The sequence below is a fragment of the Mobula hypostoma genome, chromosome 11 (genome assembly GCF_963921235.1).
Source record: "Mobula hypostoma chromosome 11, sMobHyp1.1, whole genome shotgun sequence".
NCBI classification, from domain to species: domain Eukaryota; kingdom Metazoa; phylum Chordata; class Chondrichthyes; order Myliobatiformes; family Myliobatidae; genus Mobula; species Mobula hypostoma.
The window spans coordinates 95,801,603-95,825,430 of record NC_086107.1 but is presented as its reverse complement, the minus strand read 5'-3'; the positions used below and the strand labels follow the sequence as shown (position 1 = coordinate 95,825,430).

Below are 23,828 nucleotides of genomic sequence, written 5' to 3'. Positions count from 1 at the left end.
ATCACAGTGAAGTATCAGGAGATTGAATAAAGCTTTGCAACAATCCATCTGGGGTCTGGGTTTTATCGAGAGAGCGATTGCCATTTATTTATTTATTATTTATCTACCTTTTTTTATATAGGCATCCGTTAGTCTCGTGAGGCCATGGATTTGCACCTTGGAAGGTTTCCAGTGCGCAGGCCTGGGCAAGGTTGTATGGAAGACCGGCAGTTGCCCATGCTGCAAATCTCCCCTCTCCACGACACCAATGTTGTCCAAGGGAAGGGCACTAGGGCCGATACAGCTTGGCACCAGTGTCGTCACACAGCAATGTGTGGTTAAGTGCCTTGCTCGAGGACACAACACGCTGCCTCAGCTGAGGCTCGAACTAGCGACCTTCAGATCACTAGACCGACGCCTTAACCACTTGGCTACACGCCAACATGCGCCAATCTATCTATTGTAACTTAGAATAATTTTCATGTTTGCACCATGCTGCTTCCATAAAACAACAATTTTCATGACATGTATCAGTGATAATAATTCTGATTTTACCTTGATGATCTCCATTTACAATAAAGCACAGAAACACCACTTATACAGGACATTGGATGAGCAATAAACACTGGTCTTGCTGGTAAAGTGTAGATGCTGACCACAGATGAGAGAAGAGGACAGCACAGGAACAGGCCATATGGTCCATGATGCTGTGCCAAACTAATTAAATTAAAACGTAAATGCCAAACTAAACAGACCCCTTCCTCCTTGCAATCCATGTGTAATTTAAGCCCTCCATTATCTGCACATTCGTGTATCTATCTTAAGAGACTCTTGAATCCCTCTATCGTATTGCCTCCACCATCACAACTTCCAGAACATTCCACCACTCTCTGTACAAAAAAACATCTCCTTTGAGCTTACCCCTTCTTACCTTAAATGCCTACCCTCTACTGTTAGACATTTCGACTTTGGAAAAGACTTGGACTCCAAGATCCCTCTATACACCAGAACTGTTAAGAAATCTTGTCATTAATTACATATTCCCCCCAACCCTTTACCTTTGGTTTCCCCAAGTGTAACACATCATATTTATTTATTATCATTTTGAGATACTAGAATGTAAACAGAGATACAGAGAAGATTTACTAGAATGTTGCCTGGGTTTCATCTCCTAAGTTACAGAGAAAGGTTGAACAGTTTGTGTCTTTATTCTTTGGACCATAGAAAATTGAGGGGGGACTTGATAGAGATATTTAAAATTATGAGGGGGATAGACAGAGTTGACGTGGATAGACTTTTTCCATTGAGAGTGGGGGAGATTCAAACAAGAGGACATGAGTTGAGAGTTAAAGGGCAAAAGTTTAGGGGTAACATGAGGGGGAACTTCTTTACTCCGAGAGTGGTAGCTATGTGGAACAAGCTTCCAGCAGAAGTGGTTGAGGCAGGTTCGATGTTGTCATTTAAAGTTAAATTGGATAGCTATATGGACAGGAAAGGAATGGAGGGTTATGGGCTGAGTGCAGGTCGGTGGGACTAAGTGAGAATAAGAGTTCGGCACGGCCTAGAAGGGCCGAGATGGCCCATTTCCGTGCTGTAATTGTTATATGGTTATATGGTTATACAGCACAGTAACAGGCCCTATGAACCCACGTTGCCTAATTGCACATGTGACCAATTACCTACTGACCTTTTAGCCTATGGGATGTGCGAGGAAACCCACGTGGCTACAGGGAGAACATATAAACTTTGTGGAAAGTGAAAAAGACAATTAAACAAGACCAAACTTCACAGGATTTGATGGAGAGCTTGGATCAGGCAGATGAATTCATGAAGAATAGAAAGAATAAGGAAAGATTTGTGATGGGGATCAGCATACTCAAAAACGTTTCAGAGAGAGTTATCAGAAAGCATGCATGAAGAAAACACAGGAAATATCACAATGATTGTTATAACAATGCCTATGGTAATGACAGGAGACCAAATAATGGAGACACCAGGAAGACAGTAATAATAAAAAAAAGGCTGCTAACAGACTGGATTAAGCTCCATCTGCCATTTCTCCACGTATATCTGAAACTGATCTATATCCTATTGTTTCCTTTGGCAATCTTCTACACTATCCACAACACCCATCAAGCTTTGGATCATTTCCCAACTAATCTACCCGCCTACAGTTTAAACTGAGTGTTGTATCTGGGCCATTGTCCCGGGTCCATGTGGGTATCCTCCAGATGCTCTGGTTTCCTCCCACATTTCAAAGATATACGAGTTAGTTGGTTAATTGGTCACTGGGTGTAGTTGGGCAATTTGGGCTCATTGGGTTGTTACCGTGCTGTATCCCTAAATAATAAATAATATATATCACAAACTGCAAAGATTCACTTGGCATGGATCAGCAGCCAGAATAGTCCCACAGATACCTATCTTCTACGGGAAGCCAGTTCTGAATCCATACAGACTAATCACCATGATCTTCTTAACCTTCTGGATTAGCATCCTATGAGGGATTTATAAAGTGTAGACAATATCCACAACTCTGCCTTCATCAATCACCTTCATCACCCCCTCGAAAAATTCATCGAATTAGTAAGAAACCATCAAACACATGCTCTCTGCCCCGATTACTCATGGTGCACAAATTCTATCTCTGAAAATTCTCTCCAGTAGCTTCCCCACCACTGATGTGAGACTCATAGTTCACAGGATTATCCCTATTTCCTTTCTTGAATAATGGAACAAATATTAGCTACTCGTCAGTCTTCCAGAATCTCAGCTGTGGCAGACAGAGCTCAAGGAACTTCATCAAGGCTCCAGAAATCTCATTTCTTGATCTCTCAATAACCTGGGGTGTATCCTATCTGGCTCTGGGGACTCATCCACCTTACTGTTGTTAAAGAGACATTAACTCCCTCCGAAAAAGGAAAGTTTCTCATAAATGCCTCAAAATGACAGAAGCTTTAGTTCATTATTGGTGTTGAGTGAACATTAATGTGGAAGTCATGAATCTCCCTGTTGAAAGCCAATGCGAATTCAGGTCTTACTCCCTCCCAAGTATCCGATACCTTACAGCCCTTGGAATTCATTGAGTTAATGGTGTGTTTGATAGCAGGGTTCTGTGGCTCCACCAGCTCCACTTGTGTTCTGACGTTATGCTCAAAATATGGACCCATCAGCACATAATTCTCTTGCCATTCGTCTGTCGTGAGCTTTGCCTTTGTTTGAATCACGGTGTAGATACCTCCAACTGGAAACAGAAAGTGAGACATTACAAAATATCCACAGAGGACCCAAAGACAGACTCCAGGACACATACAATATTGGTGAATTTGTCTTCAAGAAGTGTAGCATGCTCTGTTCTGAGCTGTTGCATTCCTCAGTATGAGGTCACCTGCCTATGTGGGATAATACACTCAGAAACCGGAACTTGCCAGAAGGGTTTCAAATAGTGGGAGGGTCCTCCAGAATGACCATAGGGAGTTAAATAGAAGGTTATAAAGTAGGACCTCAGTAATTGCAAACTCTGGATTCTGCACCTGTGCTCTGTGCTAGTAAGAGCAACAATGGAGTAAATGTATGTTCAAAGTTCAAGTAAATTTATTATCAAACTACATATATATAACCACATAGAACCCTGAAATCCATGTTCTTGCAAGCATACTTAATAAATCCATAATAGAATAAATGAAAGACTGGACCAACTGGCATTCAACCGGTGTGCAAAAGATGACAACCTGTGCAAATACAGAAAGAAGAATTCATAATAATAAATAAGCAATAAACATCAAAAACGTGAGACGAAGAGTCCTTGAAAGTGAGCCCATATGTTGTGGGAACATTTCAATAATGGGGCAAGTGAAGTTACCCTCTTTGGTTCAAGAGCCTGATGGTTGAGGGGTAATAACTGTTGCTGAACCTGCTGGTGTGAGTCCTGAGGTTCCTGTTCCTGATGGCAGCAATGAGAAGAGAGCATGATCTAGGTGGTGTGGCTCCCTGATGATGGATGCTGCTTTCCTCTGACAACGCTCTGTGTAGATGTGCTCAATGGTGGGGAGGGCTTTACTGTGATGGACTGGGCTGCATCCACTACTTTTTTTTTTGCGGTGGAAGGTCTGGTGTAAGAGGGGTGTATTCATGGTTTTGGACCATCGGGATCTCTTCTGGAGTAGAGGTGACCCATAGAAGGAGAGGGGCATTTTGTACCTGAATTATAAGGGGACTAATATCCTGGCAAAATATCCTAATTGTACCTGGGAAGGTTTAACCTGACAAGACGTGGGATCCAAAGTAGCAGTGATGCCGATGGGAACGTAGAGCAATATAGAAGTTAAAGTGAGCAAGATCCGTAGGCAGATCAGGCAGGACAGGAACAAGGAAGGTCTGATGGGCTGAACTACATTTACTTAAATGCAAGAAGCATGGACTTATGGCATGAGTGGGTACAAGGGAGACATGAAAGCCTCTGCAGATGCAGGAAACCTGGAGAAACAAACAAATGCCGGCGTAACTGTAAGTCAAGCAGCATCTATGGAGGGAAATAGACAGATGATATTTCAGGTCGAAACTCATCATTTGGACTCAGGGATATTACTGTGTGGACAGTTAAGACAGAAATAAAGAGTAACATCAAAGAGTTGGAAACAAAGAGACCCTCTATGTCTATTCTATGCCCCTTATAATTTTATAAATTTATACAGTCTCTCCTCTGGCTCCACCACTCTAAACATCCTAAGTTTGTCTAACATAACCTTACAGCACATACCATCTAATCCAGGCAGCCTCCTGATACACCTCTTCTGCATCCTCTCCTAAACCTCCACATCCTTCCGATAAAGGGGTGACTAGACTTGAATGCAATACTCTAGATGTGGCCTAACCAGAGTTTTATAAAGCTGCAATGTAACATCTTGACTCCTAAACTCAGTGCCTCAACTAATGAAGGCAAGAATGCCAAACTCTTCCTTTATGTCCCTATGAACTTGTACCATCACTTTCGGGGAGCCATGGACATGGATGCCAAGATCTCTTTGTACATCAATACTGTTAAAGGTCCTGCCATTAATTGTGCAATGCAAAATCACACTCTTGCCATTCCTCTGTCCTTAGTTATAGAGAACTATATCACAGAAACAAAAACTTCAACACATCTAGTCTATGCCAAACTGTTACTCTGCTTAGTCCCATCGACCCTCACATGGACCATAACCATCTACACACCTCATCCAAACTTCTCTTAAATGTTGAATTATTGACAACTGATTTATATACCACTGTAATCCTTGGCAATTTTTAACATTATCCACATCACCAACAATCTGTGTCATCAGCAAACTTATTAATCTCCCCATCCATGTTTACATTCATGGGACTTATATGTAGCTAAGGTCCCAGTATGGGTCCTTGGTAATACCACCAGGCACAGGCCGCATCCAAAGTAAGTCCCATTGACGTCTATCCCTTGCCTTCTATGGACAAGCCAACTCTGACTTCAAACAGCTAAGTTACCATGAAACCAATGCACCTTAATCTTCTGGATGAGCATCCCATATGGGACCTTGTCAAATGCCTTATTAAAATCCATGTAGGCAACGTCCACAGCTTAGCCTTCCTCAAGCACCTTGGTTACCTCCTTAGAAAACTCAATCAAGCTAGTAAGGCATAACTTGCCCTGCACAAAGCTACGTTTGCTGTCCTTACCTAGGTCATGGTTTTTCTAATAAACTTCTCAATAACTTCTGTACCACTGATATGAGACTCACTGGTCTAAAGTTTCCAGGATTCCCCCGTTTCCTTTATTGAACACAGGAACAATATTAGCTACAAAACAGTCTTCCGGGACTTTGCCTGTGACTAGAGAGGTCACAAGGATCTTGGTCAAGGGCCCTGCAATCTTATCTCCTGCCTGTCTCAATAACCTGGTGTATCTCATCAGACTTAATAAGTTAATATTATTCAAAAAATATTAACACTACCTCTTTCTTTATCTCAAAGTACTTGAGCATATTACCATCTCCACACTGATCTCATGATGCTTTCCTTGGTGAATACCGATGCAAAGTACTTATGTTCAGTCACCTGGACAGACACATTTCCCAACACCTGGTCCCTTTACATAGAGTCGTAGAAAAGTACAGCACAGAAACAGGCCTTTCTGCTCAATTAGTCCATGCTAAACCATTTAAACTGTCTAGTCTCACCAATCTGCACCCAGACCATAGCCCTCCATACCCTTACCATCCATCTACCTATCCAAACGTCTCTTAAATGTTGAAATCAAGCTTGCATGCACCACTTGCGCTGGAAGCTCATTCCACACTCGCACAACCTTCTGAGAGCAGAAGTTTCCCCTCGTGTTCCCCTTGAACTTTTCACCTTTCACTCTTAATCTCTGGTTGTAGTCCCACCCAACCTCAGTGGAAAAAGCCTGCTTGCATTTACCCTATCTATACCCCTCATAATTTTGAATATCTCTATCAAATCTCTCCTCAGTCTTCTATGTTCCAAGAAATAAAGTCCTAACCTATTTAATCTTTCCTTTTAACTCAGTCCTCCAGTCCTGGCAACATTCTTGCAAATTTTCTCTGTACTTTTCCGACGTTATATACATCTTTCCTGTAGGTAGGTGACTAAAACTGCACACAATACTCCAAATTAGGCCCCAGTAATATCTTCTACAACTTCAACATAACATCCATCTCCTGTACTCAATACTCTGATTCATGAAGGTTAGTGTGCCAAAAGTTTTCTTAACGACCCTATCTACCTGCCACGCTACTTTCAATGAATTATGGACCTGTATTCCCAGATCTACTTGTTCTGCCGGACTCCTCAGTGCCCTACTGTTCATTGTCTAAGTCTGGTTGGTCCTACTGAAGTGCAACACCTCACACTGATACCGATTTAAGTATTACTTTTGAATGCACTTAACAAACTACCCCATATAAACCTTTTGCAGTGGCGTGGAGAGGGGAGACTTGCAGCATGGGCAACTGCCGGTCTTTCACACAACCTTGCCCAGGCCTGCACCCTGGAAACCTTCCAAGGCGCAAATCATGGTCTCATGAGACTAACGGATGCCTATATATAAAAACCTTTTGCACAAAGGGGCTCCTCCCAGGCTACACTGGGGAAGTTGAAGCCATTATCCTGTTGTGTTTTCTCCTTTCCCTTGTCTGCCTACGTGTATGTTCCTTAGTGGGGTCATAGCAGTTCATGATTTTCATTTCCCTAATATTGACTGGCTCTGTCATAATGCTAAGTGATTGGATGGGGCAGAATCTGTTAACTATGTCCAGAAAAGTTTTCTGGAGCATTATCTATAGGTCCCTACGAGCGAGGAGGCAACCTGAACTTGACTCTTCCTGAGAAAAAGATTATGTAAGTGACCATTGTGTCAGTGGGAGAGCACTTTGGGAACAGTGGCCATAATTGAACTGTTTTAAAAATAGTCATGGAAGCAAAGTACTGGTACGCAAGTTAAAATCCTAAATGGTGCTGAAGTTAATTTTGATGGCATTAGGTAGGAGCTTGGAAAGTTTGACTGGGAAAGGCATTTAGCAGGGTAAGAGGCTTTTACATGACAAGAGGTAGGTGAAATTACAACATTTAAAAAGTGAGATAGGGAGAATTCTGGGCCAGTGTGCTCCTTTTAGAGTGAATGGCAAGGCTGGGAGGATTTGGGAACCCTGGTTGATGAATATTGAGGTTCTGGTGGGGAAAACAGAGACAAATATCAGGTATGCAGATATGGGATCAACTGGAGCCCCTAAGGAGCGTAAGGGATGCAGGAATATCCCGGGAAAGGGAATCAGAATGGCAAAAAGGGGTAATGAACATCCTTGCAATGTTCCACATGGTAGGCTGGCTGGAAGATGGGATCCAGGGTAAGCTAGCTAAATGGCTGGGGGGCAAGGGTGGATTGTTGTTTTTTAGATTAGACACCTGTGACCAGTGGGTGTGCCACAGGGACCTGTGTTGTTCAGTTTATGTCATGTCACAGCTGTATAATTATACCTATCTAGATCCTCACCTTTGTTGGCCACTTCCCATGCTACCTCGACCAGCATCACATCTTCCTGAACCAGCGTCCGGAGGCTATCTGTTCGATTGATCGAGGCAGCGGATGGTTTGTTAAGCAGGGAGATCATCGATCCTCTGGGAACGGCACTCATGATGCATCACAACGGAATGGGAGGGGAGGAGGAGCAGTCTCGGATTTGCACGCTGTCCTCACTTCATGTAAACCCAAAATTGTACTACGGCCAGGGACGAGCTCCGGTGAATGTTATTCAATACATCGGGAGAGGTACTAACTCCTGACCAAGATTAGACCATTGCTTCTGACAAATGCCAATATTGTTCAGTAGCTGGGGAAAGATATTAACTCTTGGTCAACGCTATCTCTGGCTTGGAGAGGGATGGATGAGTGTTTTCTTTGGCCTGGGAAGAGATGACAGGTCCCGACAGGTGTTGTCTGTGGCCAGGGGGGAGATGGCAGATACCGGTAGGTATTCTCTCTGGATGGGATGGGGTGCGGGTCGGCGGGGGGACGGATGACGCCTTAAATTCCGAGAACAATCAGTTGTCCTATATCATCGCCGCTGTCAGGGTTTGCACAACCAATCAGCGGTCCGATGCGAACGTTCATCCAATCAGAAGCACGAGAAGGGCAACATGTGCCTACTGTGATTGGCAGATAATTACGTCATAAAGCCCGAGGCTGCGGCGGCGTGTATTTCCGGTATATTTATATAAGGGCGCGAACGGAATGGGATGGTTGAGGGTTCGGTTCCCTTCGTTCTTCAACCGGTAGCTGCTTTCCGGGACAGAGGGAGACGTGGCGGGTCCCGGACGGGGATGGGAAAGAAATGTTCTTTTAACATTAATATGCAATTTTTTGGGGGTGTTGGGCAAATTTTTAGGAGCAATGAATGTGTGTGGAAAGAGTTGGGCGAGTACATGTGGAAAGATGCTGTCAAAAGAGGTGAGAAATTGGACAGGACCAATGAGAGGGAATCATAGCGTAGGAGAGAATCGCTGATGTTTTAACCATTTCAGTCATGGTCGGGGTTATATAGCACGGAAACAGGACCTACCTGACCCACTCCCTCAGGTAGGCATGGACTGGAGCCATTTGCCTGTGTTTGGCCCAAATCCCTTTTAATCCATGCACACGTCCAACTGCCTCAGATACCCGCCCCGCCACTTCCTCTGGCCGCTGGCTCCATACGCCCACAGCTGCCCTTTAAATATCTATCTCTCCCTCTCTCCCTCTCTCCCTCTCTCCCTCTCTCCCTCTCTCCCTCTCTCCCTCTCTCCCTCTCTCCCTCTCTCCCTCTCTCCCTCTCTCCCTCTCTCCCTCTCTCCCTCTCTCCCTCTCTCCCTCCCTCCCTCTCCCTCCCTCTCCCCCTCTCCCTCCCTCCCTCCCTCCCTCCCTCCCTCCCTCCCTCTCTCCCTCCCTCCCTCCCTCCCTCTCTCCCTCCCTCCCTCCCTCCCTCTCACCTTACTCCGGGGGAAAGGGTGAATGGTACAGCCTATCTGTACCCCTCATAAGTTTATACAGCGCTATAAGGTAACCCCTCAGCCACCTTTGGTCCAGTGGGAGGGGAACTACTAAACTGTTGTACCATAAGCTGGATGACAGCAAGTGCCAGCACCATGGGTGAGCGGAAGCAGAAAGCGAGCAGATACCTTTGCCTGAATTATTGCGGGTGGCTGGAACCATTATGTTGCTAAAGTAACAATGTGTTCAATGATGTTCCAGTGAGATGTGTACAAACGAGGCCCCATTACATAATCATTTTTATTAGGGGCCCAGTATGTTTGGTTGCAAGGAAAGAGTGGTCAAGTATCTTAGAGTAAAGGGGGGGGGAGGGAGGAGGAGAGAAGAAAGAGAATGTCAGGTGGGTATGCTGAACAGGGGAGAGTGTAAAGAAAACTCGCCAGGATGGTATCTTGGATTAGTTATGAGAGAGACTTTTCCTTGGAGCAAAGGGGGTAGGGGAGACCTTTTAAAATAAAAGATGAAAGGCATCCTGCTCCTCTCTTCTGTTTCCTCTCCTCCCCACCAAAGAAAATTCATCATCATTATGTGCCATGTCATATGACATGGGCAATCATGGTCTTGACCATGATTATTTTTGGCAATTTTCTCTACAGAAACTGTTTGCCATTGCCACCTTCAAATCTCTTACTATCTCTTTTTTCGGTTAGTCCTGACAAAGGGTCTCGGCCCAAAACGTTGACTGTACTTCTTCCTATAGATGCTGCCTGGCCTGCTGCATTCCCCGGCAATTTTTATGTGTGTTGCTTGAAATTCCAGCATCTGCAGATTTTCTTTTGTTTGCAGAGATAAGTGCCTGGAAGGAGATTAGTGGGAAGAGACAAATAGACAAGGGAATCACGGAAGGAGCAACCCCTGGGGAAAGCAGTGGGGAGGGGTAAGGTAAAGACACGTTTGATGGTAGGATCCTTTTGAAGATGGCAGAAGCTGTGGAGATGATGTGTTGGATGTGGAGGGTGATGGGGTGGTAACTAAGGATGAGACGAACCATCACTATTACAGCGGCAGGAAGATATGATGGGAATAGTATAGATGGACAAAGAAAGCCAACATTGACTTGATGTGACAAATAGCTGTACATCTGAGGGACAGTGCCCAAAGAAAGAACAACATCACTACTCAATGCCAGGAAGGAAAGCTGCAAGGTCAACTCTTCAAAGGGTTCTGTGGTAAAGTTTTAAGTGCAAAGCCAGTTTAGACAAGAATATCTGCTGGACTCAGAAGTTCAGAAAGGGAATTGGAATGTTGTACTGAGAGAGTGGAAAAACTTTTGTAAGCATCCAAGCAGAATTGCAAACCAGAGCAAGAGTAAAGCAATATCAATGCTGAATATAGTGTTAAATGCAGCACAGGCAGGCAAAGTGCAAGGGTCAATGACAAGGAAGTTTGAGGGAAAGTTTTAAAATTGTACAAGAGGTCTGTTCGGGAGTCGTATAATGGGGTAAAAGCTGTCCTTGAGCCTGATGGTGCATTTTTAAGCTTTTAAATCTGCCCAGTGGAAGGTGGCATAGGCTGGAAAGAAGCAATCTAGATAGTTGCTTTTTGATAGGTGAAGATTTAAAGCCCAAATGCAAGTTTTCCCCTCTCAAACAGAAGGTGGTATGTGTATGAATATTGCTACTCCCGGACTGGAAACAGCTTCACAGATTGGAGTAGCTGAGTGAGGAATGTCCAGTGGCACAATTAGTAATGGCCTTGCACCAGTGGCAATAAAATCCAACAGCTTGAAATTGCTTTCTGATAGAAGCTTGCTACATGCAACCAGTGGTTTCTAGTATTAATTGTTATAATCCAGTGCTTTATTTTTTCTTTAGAACATTAAGACCACTGACAAGAAATTTCATTTCCAACCAGCAACTACGGTGGCAGCAAATCCAACAATCAAGTTGAAGAGGGCAACTGGCAAGAGCACAGTGATCACAATCGTTGGAAGATCGCAGTCCAGCATCCCACATATTGATAGAGGTAGCTCAGATGGTCACCTGTAAGAGATGTAGTTTAGGTAAGTGCCGCAATTTCATGAGGCTACAACATGCAGTTTAGAATTAGTACAGCACAGAAGTAAACCCTTCAGGCACATGTGATCTCATCCGTACTGAACACAAGTACAAGACGTGCTGGAAATGTTGATCAACACATACAAAATGCTGGAGGAACTCAGCAGGTCAGGCAGCATCTTTGGGAAGGAAGAAACAGTCAATGTTTCATGCCAAGGCTCTTTACGAGGACTGGAAAGGAAGGGGAAAGGATCAAGAATAAGGTGGGGGAAAGAGTACGAGCTGGCAGGTGAAGCCAGGTTGAGGGGAAGGTGGGTGAGTGGGGGCCAAACATTTTAATTCTGCTTCCCGTTCTGACATGTCAGTACTTGGCCTCCTCTACGGTCACAATGAGGCCACTTTCAGATCGGAGGAGCAACACCTCATTGTCTGGTTAGCCTTCAACCTGATGGTATTAACATAGATTCCCAACTTCCTGTAATTTCATTCCTCTCCCCCTTTTCTATTCCTCATTCAGGTTTTCCTCTAACCTGCCTTTCCACTTGCTCATCACCTCCCCATGGTGTCCCTTTTTCCCTTGGTCCACTCCTTTACTTTAGTTCTTTACTTCTTCCAACTATCATGTCCCAGCTTCTTACTTCATCCCCCCCTCCCCTCATAGTTTCACCTACCTTTATCCAGCTTGTATTCTCCCCACCAGTGTCAACTGTTTATTCCTTCCATACATTTTGACCGACCTGCCGAGTTACTCCAGCATTTTGTGTTTCTCCATACTGATCCTGTTTATCCACCTTCTCTACCTTATAATTCAAGAGCTTGTGTTGTTTCTGCCTCCACCCCCATCTCAGGCAGTGCTTTCCTGGCCATCCATTGTAGCATAGATGAGGGCATTCCAGAGTTCAGAGTTCAATTTTGGTGACATCTGTAAGGAGTTTGCATGTTCTTCTCATGACCATGCGGGTTTACTCCGGGTGCTGCGACTTCCTCCTACAGTCCAAAGCTGTACTGATTGGCCATTGTGGAGATTGTCATGTGATTAGGCTCGTGTTGAATAGCAGGGTTTCTGGGTGTTGTGGCTCATTGGTCCATAAGGGTCTGTTCTGTGTCTCTAAGTAAATATTCCCTGTCAGATCCCCTCTAAACTACCTACCACTCAAATGTATGCTCTTGTAGGGGAAGGTACAAGAAAAAAAAAGTGTTTTCTACATGATCAATTTCCTTCAAATTTTGCATTCCTTAGTCTCCTCTCCCTAGCCCAGCCTAAAGTCCCCATTCATAGCTACAGTCTGATAAATCTTCCCTACACCATCACAAAACATCTCGGCCTGGTTAAACCGTACTTGCTCTTATTTACAGCTACAGTCAAAGGTATGGGATGTTTGCCTTCAGCAGCTTTTCCACCCAAGCTACCTTAAGGATCAGTGCACAGTGAAATGAACTTTTAAGCCATAGACATCAGGTCATTGGCTGATAAATGGTATACAACGCAAGAAAATCTGCAGATGCTAGAAATCTAAGCAACATACACACACAAAAGGAAGAACTCAGCATCTATGGAGGGGAAAAAAGTACACAGTTGACATTTCAGGCCGAGACCATTCATCTAGACTTTGAATCCTGATGAAGGGTCTCAGCCCAAAACATCAACTGTTTTCCATTAATGGCATACAACCCTGGCAGCAGAGAATGGCTAGGCAATTTAGTGCAGAAGTTAGCCCTTCAGTCCTCTGTCAGGCTACAAAAACAATCTCCCACTTTAGCAGCCATTCAAAATTAGTTTGTAGAAAGATTTCCTCACATCTTGTCAGGATGGAGTCAGACCACTGTGTCATAATCAGGGATTTTCCAGATACATCCAGAAGTACATAGAGAATTCTGAGAAGGCAAGAAGTGAAGGCGGCCATTAGATCTCCATCTTGGATATCCACTTATTAACTCTAAGAATTAACAGGTTACTGGATCTCCTCAATCATTATATCCTCGAAATACAAATGTGAAAAAAAATGCAAGATTCAATATGGTCAAGAAAGTCTAATTAGTGACTAAAACAAGTTATTTCAGATTATTTTGCCTAGCAAAAGACTTGGCCAACATTTGTTGAGCAAGGGGAATATTCTTCTGACTTGCAACACTTACTTGAAAGCCTGCCCTGGCAATACCTTCTCAATGCAGGGGCCATTCTTGCAAACAATCCTGGGCCCCATTTGATAGGCGGCCACTGGTGGTTCAGAGAAGTAATTGCAATGAGGCTCTGGATATTTATGGGGCAGGACAAAAGTGCCATTGTCCACTGAAGAAAGCAGAGAGATGGGATTTCATTAATACGATCCTTCAAGTCAAACATTGCTCTGCAATCCAGGCCCATTACCAATACAAATGCTTCAAGATCAGCAAAGTCTCACCTTCTCTCAAAATATCAACCACAATGGATGTTGAAGAATGAGGACTGACCATCCAGTCAGGTGTCTGAGCAGTCCATGTTTCAAACAGGCAGTAGGCAGGACGTAACCACACCACAGTTACAAGCATGACAAGTCTCCACTGTAAGGCACAATGTTGTAGTCTGGGGGAGAGCACAGCGCTCATGTCAAAGCAGTGTTGCACTAATAACAAGCTGGAATTTCCAGTCACTAGACTGAAGTTTCAGGGTGGGATTGAGAGATTGCAAACAGTCCCAGAACACTTGGACCAGATATTTACACTAGGGAGATACAAGTGAAGCAGTAGACACCTATGTACTTTAAACTCTAGGCAACATTCAGGCATTGATAACTAGCATTTAACACTGACAGCACAGAATTACCCATCAATGACCATCTCCGGAGTCTTCTCATCAATCGCCGACATTCAATGTGATTCTCATTATCAAATCTTCCACCATCAACATCCTGGAAGCATCACCACAGAACAGCAGCTCAGCTGGGGACAGCTACCCTGATCTGTTGGTCGAACCACCACTACTTGCAGGAGGGGTGAAGACAACAAAATCCACCGTATCCTCCCCTTCCCCACCCATCTGCACCTTCTGCAGTGACCACTGATTTCCTGGTCCACTCAGCCCTCCCCACTGAACCTCCTTGACAACAGCACTTCCACTTGCAACTTCTCCCTACATCTTCTCTCTTTTCTGCATCCAGGGGCCTCCTCCAATACTCACAATGTGGCCTTGTGGCATTTGTAAGGACCAAGCACACTGGGAGATTGGTTTGTGGAGCACCTGTGCTTTGTCCATAATGGACATTTTGAGCTGTTCACGTGGCCGTTCAGTCTCCTTCCCATATTAATCTATCGGTCTTCCACCTTGGAGAGGCTAAACAAGCCACGGGAAAACCTCATTCTACCCAAGTAACTTACAACCCAACAACATGAACACTGCAATTTTCCTACTTCAGGTAACCTACACTGTGCTCCAATTTCTCCCAATCCTGCTCTCTCATACTCTTCCAGCCCTCCCCTTACAGTACCATCTACTCAGTTTATCCACTGAATCTCCCTCTCCATCTTGTTCCACCTGCTCACATTAGCCAGAATTTTTCCTGATCATCACCTACCTTAAACTCTGCCCCCACTTGTCACCCTTTCTCCATCCTCTTACCCACACCTACTGTCATCCTCTCACTGTTAATCGGCCCTCCCATCACCTACTGGCCCTTGTTCCACCCTTTTCTCTTGGATATCTTCCCCGTCACCCCCCCAAAAAAGCTGCTTTACCTACAGAGTTCTCCAGTAGGGAGTTTTCACAAACTACAGCTACAAGATCAGGTCAGAGGATTGCTTTAAAATATTCTTACCTGGTTCAGTTTCTGAGGTGTTCACCCACCAGGGCTTTGTCTGCTCACAGAACAAAACCCTCCACACCTTCTACTAATTTTTCCAAAAATAACCTCATCTCTATTTTTGCCACAAGTTGCTGCTGCTATGTACAAGAGGCAATTTAAACTGCCCAATTAATCTTCCAAGCAGCTTGAATGAGCAGTTAAGTGAAAAGTTAAAAAACAAGTGCTGGGAAATGGGAATCAGTGTTCACAGGTACAAGCATGGAATGGATGACCCATTTTTGTATAGGCCCAATCTATGAAACCAAGTGGTTGTGCATGCCTGTCAATTGATTGTGCTGTGAATCAATTGAGGTTCCTACACCCTTGAAGCTCTCTTTTTGCGCAGGCTTTTGAGTGCACACATTCAAGTTCAAGGCTCAGTTCATTGCTCCACACTGCGAGTTGCCCAAACTGTACAATGGTTAACATTTGGTAAAAATGTTTTACTGTACTAGCCCACTTCCCATACATACAGAACATTGTGGCTGAACCCAGAGGAGCAGCTCTACTATTATACTGGCCATTGTTGGGCTTTATAGTCAATCTCACATCCTTATCCAGTCCAGCCTGCAAATCACAACACACCAATGCAGCTCAATTCTTAATTAACCCATCACTAAAGTGAAGAAGAATAGGATTGACAAACCATATAATCAGAGCAGGATTTGTACCCAGGAACTGAATGGACCTTACCTACAACAAGCTGAGAATTACACAAAGCAACAATCACCAGTAACACAACCAGACTTCCTGAGGCTCCCATCATTGTTACTGGTTCCCAATAAAGAGACACAAGGAAAGTCCTGCTGCTTCCTCAATTTATTCTGACCCAGCTACTGAATGTCCAGTCTCATTTATCAAGATCAAGTGAATGGTAAATATCACCTGGTTCATATGGATGGGCCAATAAACAAGTTGGGCAGCTGACTGGTGTCAGCCCAGCCCAGACTTGGATAAACACACATAAAATGCTGGAGGAACTTGGCAGGCCAGGCAGCATCTAGGAAAAGAGTACAGTTGACGTTTTGGGCCGAAATCCTTCAGTTTCCTAGTTGCTGCCTGGTCTGCCGATTTCCTCCAGTATTTTGTGTGTGTTGCTCGAATTTACAACATCTGCAGGTTTTCTTTTGTTTGTGATTGGATTACCACACTCGGATAAAGTTATTTTGTACTGAAAAATAGGATCTGGTCCTTGCAACCTGTACCTAGGTGTGACAGTTCGTGGAGAACGTGTCTTCTATTATGAGGCACTCCCAAGTGAGGGGCTCTCTGGACATGACCCTTCAACCACTGAGGATAAGCCAGGTGATGCAGCTTAAGGGGGTCCCATGCCCTATTACAAGCTGTAGCCTTTATAAATTAGATATGGATAGAAAATCATTTTTGTGAGTCTTAAGCTTAAGTAATGAAATTAGTTTGTGGGATGTTGGATAAATGATATTTGGAGAGCAGTTCAAAAGATTTAATTGTAGCTAAACAGTTACAGATATTCTCTGCAGTAAAATGCAATGAAATCAAACCAAAATAGCTGTTAACCAGAAGGTAAAGGGGAATGAGGGCTCTGAAAATGGGTGTCATGAGAGGAAAATAACTGGGCAAGGAGATGAAACTGGAGGCTGACAAAATGCCTACAAATGTACGTCTGCCTCTGAGAATTTCAAAAGGTTAGGCTAGTGATTGGACAAGTCTGAGCTAGTTGTCAGATTAATCCCGTTCCTTGGTAATTACCCTGTAACCCAGGAGTTCCCAACTTTTTTATGCCATGGACCAATGCCATTAAGTAAGGAGTCTGTAGACCCCAGGTTGGGAACCCCTGCTATAACCTATTCTCTCTCTATAACTTATTTCAGATTCTCCTTCCAGCCACCTTCTCAAGGGGTAACGTACAGTAGTGTTAACCTACCAAACACCTGTTTTTGGGACGTGGGAAGAAAGTGGAATACCCGAGCAGGGTCACAGGAGAATGTGCAAACTCCACTCAGAAAGAACTGGAGACTGGGACCGTATTCATCTAACTGTAAGTATAAGACAACAGTAATAACGTACTGAGCCACTGCAATGTCTTGCAGAATTCTCTCTTTCACTCCTGGAGCAGTTTCAACAGATTAGAAAACAGTCAGTGTCAAAATGATAAAGAATGGAATACAGCCCAGTCAGTCTTACATCAGTTGGTAATTAGTTATTAGTTCATGTACCAAGATAGTGTGAAAATGTTCATTTTGCATGCCATCTATACAGATCATTTCATCGCATCAGTACGTCCAATGCCACAAGGGTAGCCAGTAATTGAATGCAAAATGAAGTGTTACAGTTACAGGAAAAGTGCAACGCAGGCAGGCAATAAAGATGCAAGGGCCACAACAAGATTGAAAGATTAAGAATTTCTCATAAGAGGTCATTTCAGAAGTCTTATGACAGTGGGATAGAAGTTGCCTTTGAGTCTGGCAGTGTGTTTTCAAGTTTTTGTGTTTTTTGCCCATTGGAAGGGGGGAAGAAGGGAGAATGCCCCGGGTGTGAGGGATCTTCAATTATGTTGGCTGCTTTTAGAACATAAAGTATTGAAAGATTCCTAAATGGACGTTGAATCTTTGGACACTACCTCACTTTTTACTATACAGTATTCCTGTTTTTGCTCCTTTTAGAAATCTATTCAATATACGTAATTGACTTTATTTATTTTTTTATTATTATTCTCTGCTAGATTATGTATTGAATTGAATTGCTGCTGCTAAGTTAACAAATTTCACGTCACATGCCGGTGATTATAAACCTGATTCTGATTCTGAAGACTCTGTGAAATGGAGGCTGGTTTCCATGTTAGACTGGACCCTGTCTACAGCTCTCTGCAATACAGATATCAAGAACAAGGGGATAGGGAGAAAATAGAACCACTCAGGATAATGGAGAGAACATGTGCTTGGGGGTGGAAGATGTGGTCCAAGTCCAAAATCAGTAAATACTTTGCATCAGGATTTGCCAATCTGAAGCATGTGGATGATGAGGTGTTTTGAGATGAAGAAAGAAGTTGTGTTGAGTCTCTTGATGATCATTAAGGTGGATAGGTGTCCAGGGCCTGATGGGATATACTCCTGAGAGAGGCAAGAGATGAGATTGCTGGGGCCTTGGCCAAGATCTTCATGTTCTCTTCAGTCACATGTGACATCCCAAAGGACCGATGAGCAGCTAATGTTGTTCCATTATTCCCAGAGCGAAATGAGGATAACCCTGGAAGCTATAGAACAGTGACTCCCACATCAGAATGGAAGCTATTGGAAAAGATTCTTGTGGATAGGATTTATGAGCATTTGGAAAATTGTGGCCTAATCAGGGACAGTCAGCATATTTTTGTTTTCTGTAGAGCAAGTCACATCTTCCTAGTGTGATTACATTTTTCAAAGTTGATTGATGAAAGTAGAGCTGTGGATGTTGTTCACATGGAATTTAGTAAGGTGTTTGACGAGGTCCAGCATGGAAAGCTGATCTAGAAGATTAACATGCATGGGATCTACAGTGACTTGGCTGTTTGGACTTGGAAGTGTCTTGTCTGTAGAAGACAGGGTGTGGTCAATGGGATATTCTGGATAGAGGTCGGTGACTAGCTGTGATCCACAGGGATACATAACTGAGACTGCAGAGAATGGAGGGATGTGGGACATTGAGCAGGCAGAAACTTCACTACAACATTGTGGGGCAAGGTCCCTGTTCCAGTGTTGAATTGTTCTGTCTTATGGTCCCTCTGACACTTCATTCACTTGTCCAATCACATTGCATGCGAGGGGTCCAGTGTTGCGCCCTCTGTCAAGACCATAAGATCAGAAGGCCTAGGAGCAGAATTAGGCCATGCAGCCCATCGAGTCTGCTCCACCATCCCATCATGGCCGATTGATTATCCCTCTCAACCCCATTCTCCTGCCCTCTCCTTGTAACCTTTGACACCCTTCCTAATCAAGAGTCTATCAACCTCCACTTTAAATATACCCAAAGACTTGACCTCCACATCCATCTGTGTCAATGAATTCTACAGTTTCACCACCTTCTGGCTGAAGAAGTTCCTCCACATATCTGCTCTAAATGGACTGCCTTCAACTCTGAGGCTGTGCTCTCTGGTTCTCGACACCCCCACTATAGGAAACATTCTCTCCACTTCCACTGTATCTCAACCTTTCACTATTTGTTAATTTTCAATGAGATTCCAACCCCCCCCCCCACCACCACCATTCTTCTAAACTCCAGAAAGTACAGGCGAGAGCCATCAAACGCTCCCCATGCGTTGACCCTTTCAATCCCAGGATCATTCTCATGAACCTCCTCTGGACCCTTCCCAATACCTGCACATCTTTTCTTAGCTAAGGGGCTCAAAACTGCTTGCAATACTCTAAGTGTGGTCTGAACAATGTCTTGTAAAGTCTCAGGATTATATCCTTGCTTTTATATTCTCGTGTTCTAGAAATAAATGCTAATACTTGCCTTTCTTACCACTGACTCAACCTGCAAGTTAATCTTAAAGGGATCTTGCATGAAGACTCTCAAGTCCCTTTGCACCTCTGATTTCTGAATTTTCTCCCTGTTTACAATATAATTATTGCTTTATTCCTTCTATCAAAATGCATGACCATACACTTCTCTACACTGGATTCCATCTGCCACTTTGTTGTGCATTCTCCTAATTTGTCTAAGTCCTTTTGCAGAGACCCTGCTTCGTCAACACTACCTGCCCTTCTACCTACCTTTGTATTGTCCACAAACTTCACCACAAAGCCATCAATTCTATCATCCAAATCATTGACATATAATATGAAAAGAAGCTGTCCCAACACCTGCTCTGCAGAACACCCCTAGTCACCGCTAGCCAACCAAAAAAGGTACCCTTTATTCCCATTCTTTGTCTCCTGCCAGTCAGCCATAAGACATTAAGATACAGGAACTGAATCAGGCCAGTTGACCCAACGAGTCTGCTCCACCATTCCATCATGGTTGATTTATTATTTCCATTCTCATACCTTCTCATAACTTTTGATGCCCTGGCTAATCAAGAACCTATCAACCTACTCTTTAAATATACCCAATGACTTGCCCTCCACAGCTGTCTATGGCAACAAATTCTACCTATTCACCACCCTCTGGCTAGAGAAATTCCCCTTCATCGCTGTTCTAAATGGACATCCCTCTTTTCTGAGGTTTTGCTCTCTGGTCACAGACTCACCCACTATAGGAAACATCCACTCTATCTTGGCCTTTCACTGTGCAATAGGTTCAGTGAGATCCCCCGCATTCTTCTAAGCTCCAGCAAGCACACGCCCAGGGCCATCAAACGCTCCTCATATGTTATCACTTCCATTCTCGGAATCATTCTTGTGAACATCCTATGGACCATCTCCAATGCCAACATGCCTTTTCTTCAAAAAGAGGCTCAAACTTGTTCACAGTACTCCAAGTGCAGTCTGACCAATGCCTTATAAGGCTTCAGCCTTACGACACTAATGCCAACCTCCTCTCCATGCCAGTATCTTTCTGATAACATAGACACTATTAATCATGACTAAAGCCCTCATAATCTCTTTAGCCCTAGGATGTAGTCCATCCAGTCCAGGTGAATTAACTACTTTCAGACTTTTCAGCTTCCCAAGTACCTTCTCCTAATAATAGCAACTACACTCACTTCTGCCCCCTGACATGCATTTGAATTTCTAGCATACCGCTAGTGTTTTCCACAGTAAAGGCTGATGCAACATGCTGATTAAGTTCGTCTGCCATTTGTGTTGTTCCCTATAACTATCTCTCAGCATCATTTTCCCATCAGGGTCATTTTATCCTTGCAGTTTCTGAACTCTACCCACAGGATTCTACATCTTCCAATCTATGTCACCTCAATGTAAGGATTTGATTTCGTTTCTTCCCAACAGAGCCACACCAACCCCTCTACCTGCCTGTTCTTTTAATACAACATGTGTCTTTAGATCAACACACATCAAAGTTGCTGGTGAACGCAGCAGGCCAGGCAGCATCTATAGGAAGAGGCGCAGTCGACGTTTCAGGCCGAGACCCTTCGTCAGGACTAACTGAAGGAAGAGTGAGTAAGGGATTTGAAAGGGGGAGGGGGAGATCCAAAATGATAGGAGAAGACAGGAGGGGGAGGGATAGAGCCGAGAGCTGGACAGGTGATAGGCAAAAGGGGATACGAGAGGATCATGGGACAGGAGGTCCGGGAAGAAAGACGGGGGGGGGGTGACCCAGAGGATGGGCAAGAGGTATATTCAGAGGGACAGAGGGAGAAAAAGGAGAGTGAGAGAAAGAATGTGTGCATAAAAATGAGTAACAGATGGGGTACGAGGGGGAGGTGGGGCCTAGCGGAAGTTAGAGAAGTCAATGTTCATGCCATCAGGTTGGAGGCTACCCAGACGGAATATAAGGTGTTGTTCCTCCAACCTGAGTGTGGCTTCATCTTTACAGTAGAGGAGGCCGTGGATAGACATGTCAGAATGGGAATGTGTCTTTAGATGTTAAGCTCCCGACTATGATCTTCTTTCAGCCACGACTCAGATGCCCATAACGTCATACCTGCCAATCTCTAACTGTACCACAGGATCATTTACCTTATTCTGTATACTGTGGGCCTTCAAATATAATACCTTCAGTCCTGTATTCAAAACCCTTTCAAACTTCCCCTCGTGTTACCAGAAGTTAAATTATTATCCGTTTCAGGAGATTGGGGTGCTGCTCATTTCTTCAAGCAAGGAATGGGACGCTGGTCTGGTTTCTGCTGGACAGCTGGGTTAGAGAGGTATTTTCATCCCCACACGAGTATGTCACAGCCAGGTGAAATCCAATGAGAATTCAGTACAAGCTCTCTCACCTCTTCTGTGTTCTTCTTGCACTTTCCCTTCTCACTGAATTGTTTTGTCTCATTCAGTTTTGACCATTAATTTATTCAGTTCAAGCCTCGTTATTTCCTCAAACCCTCCAAATCCTCAAAAATATTTCATTCTTTTTAAAATGAAGGAGTTGTCCAGTCAGGAAATTAAGGCATCAAACAGAATGAAGGCAGAATACAGGGTTAATGGCAGGATTCTTAGCAGTGTGGAGGAACAGACAGATCTTGGGGTCAGTGTCCATAGATCCCTCAATGTTGCCGTAGATGTTGATAGTTTGATATTAGTTGAGGGACTGAGTTCAAGAGCATGAGGTAATGTTGCAACTGGTCAACTGCACGTGGAATATTGAGGTTAGTTCTCATTCTAGGGAGGATGCCGAGGCTGTAGTGGGGCTGCAGAGGAAATTTACCAGGATGCTGCCTGGACTAGAGAGCGTGTCTTGTGAGGAGAGGTCGAGTAAGGTAGGGATTTGCTTTCTGGAGAAAAGGAGGTTGAGATAGAGGTGTACAAGATGATAAAGAGGCATAGACTGAGTGGATAATCAGAGGCGTTTTCCCAGAGTGCAAACGGCTAATAGGAAGGGGCATAATTTTAATGTGATTGAAAGAAAATATAGGGGGGACATCAGGGGTAATTTTTTTTTTAACAAGTTATGGTGGATGCATAGATTGCCCTGTCACGGGTGGTGGTAGAAGTAGATACATTGGGGGCATGTAAGAAACTCTTTGATCAGCACATGGATGATAGAAAAGTGGAGGGTGATGTGTGAGAGAGAAGGGTTAGATTGATCTTAGAGCAGGTTATAGATTTGACTCAACAATGTGGGCCAAAGGGCTTCTATTAATATATGTAGGGATAGTGTAAGTGGGACCTCAATGCTTGGCATGGCTCACTGGCTCTATGACTCTCTTCGTGTTTTTTTTCCTCGGAGAGTCACCAGGGCTCCAAGTTACAGTCACACAAGGTGTGAACTTATTCAGTAGCGGATCCAGTTTGAGGGGCCAAGTAACTGAGGTCTGTTCATATGAGTTTGTATCTATGTTTATAATCTCATAGCTTGTGTCCTTTCACCATTCCTGTGCTCAATCTGGAGAGCTGTTGTATTCGTAAGCCATTGTAAAATCTGTAAAGTTTGGTCTTTTCAGTCAGACCTCAGCAGGAAACCAGGGGTACACATCCAGCCAGTGTGATCAGGCCATCACTGGGGTCCGGACATTGTCGTGGGCTTAGCACACAGGCCTCTCTATAAAGGGCAGAAGCTGCAGCAGCAGTGCCTTTCACGCCATCTGGCCAAGGCCGTTGTTTATTCCGTGAAAGTTGATTTAATGGGCAGTGTTTGACAGCTTGTGACAGGATGGAAGTGTCCCATCTGATGAGCGATCCTTCTGGGACCTGATTGGTAGATGAAGAAGCAAGTTCAAAAAGCCAGTGCTTATGTGAACCCATCGTTCAGTCCTGGCAATCCCCATTCTGCACCAAACCTGATCTCTCTCTTTCATTCTGCAGCCTTCCTGGTTTATCACCAACTCAATGAGTATCTTTCTTTAACTGTGTACAGTAAATGCTGTGATGATTTCTGGGTGTGGATGATTTAATGTTCACC

At 44.0% G+C, this 23,828-nt stretch overlaps 1 protein-coding gene across 1 annotated transcript in view; it reads right to left on the bottom strand.

Annotated features, from left to right (window-relative positions):
* The window catches only part of LOC134353511 (glycogen [starch] synthase, muscle-like), a 92,821-nt gene extending 84,674 nt beyond the window's left edge, over positions 1–8,147 (bottom strand). Inside the window, exons 1-2 of the mRNA XM_063061509.1 lie at positions 8,006–8,147; positions 3,042–3,223 (exon numbers count right to left, since the gene is read on the bottom strand). Of these exons, the coding sequence (XP_062917579.1) occupies positions 3,042–3,223; positions 8,006–8,147 (324 nt within the window). The remainder of the gene's footprint in view (positions 1–3,041; positions 3,224–8,005) is intronic.
* Between the last annotated feature and the right edge of the window lie 15,681 nt (positions 8,148–23,828).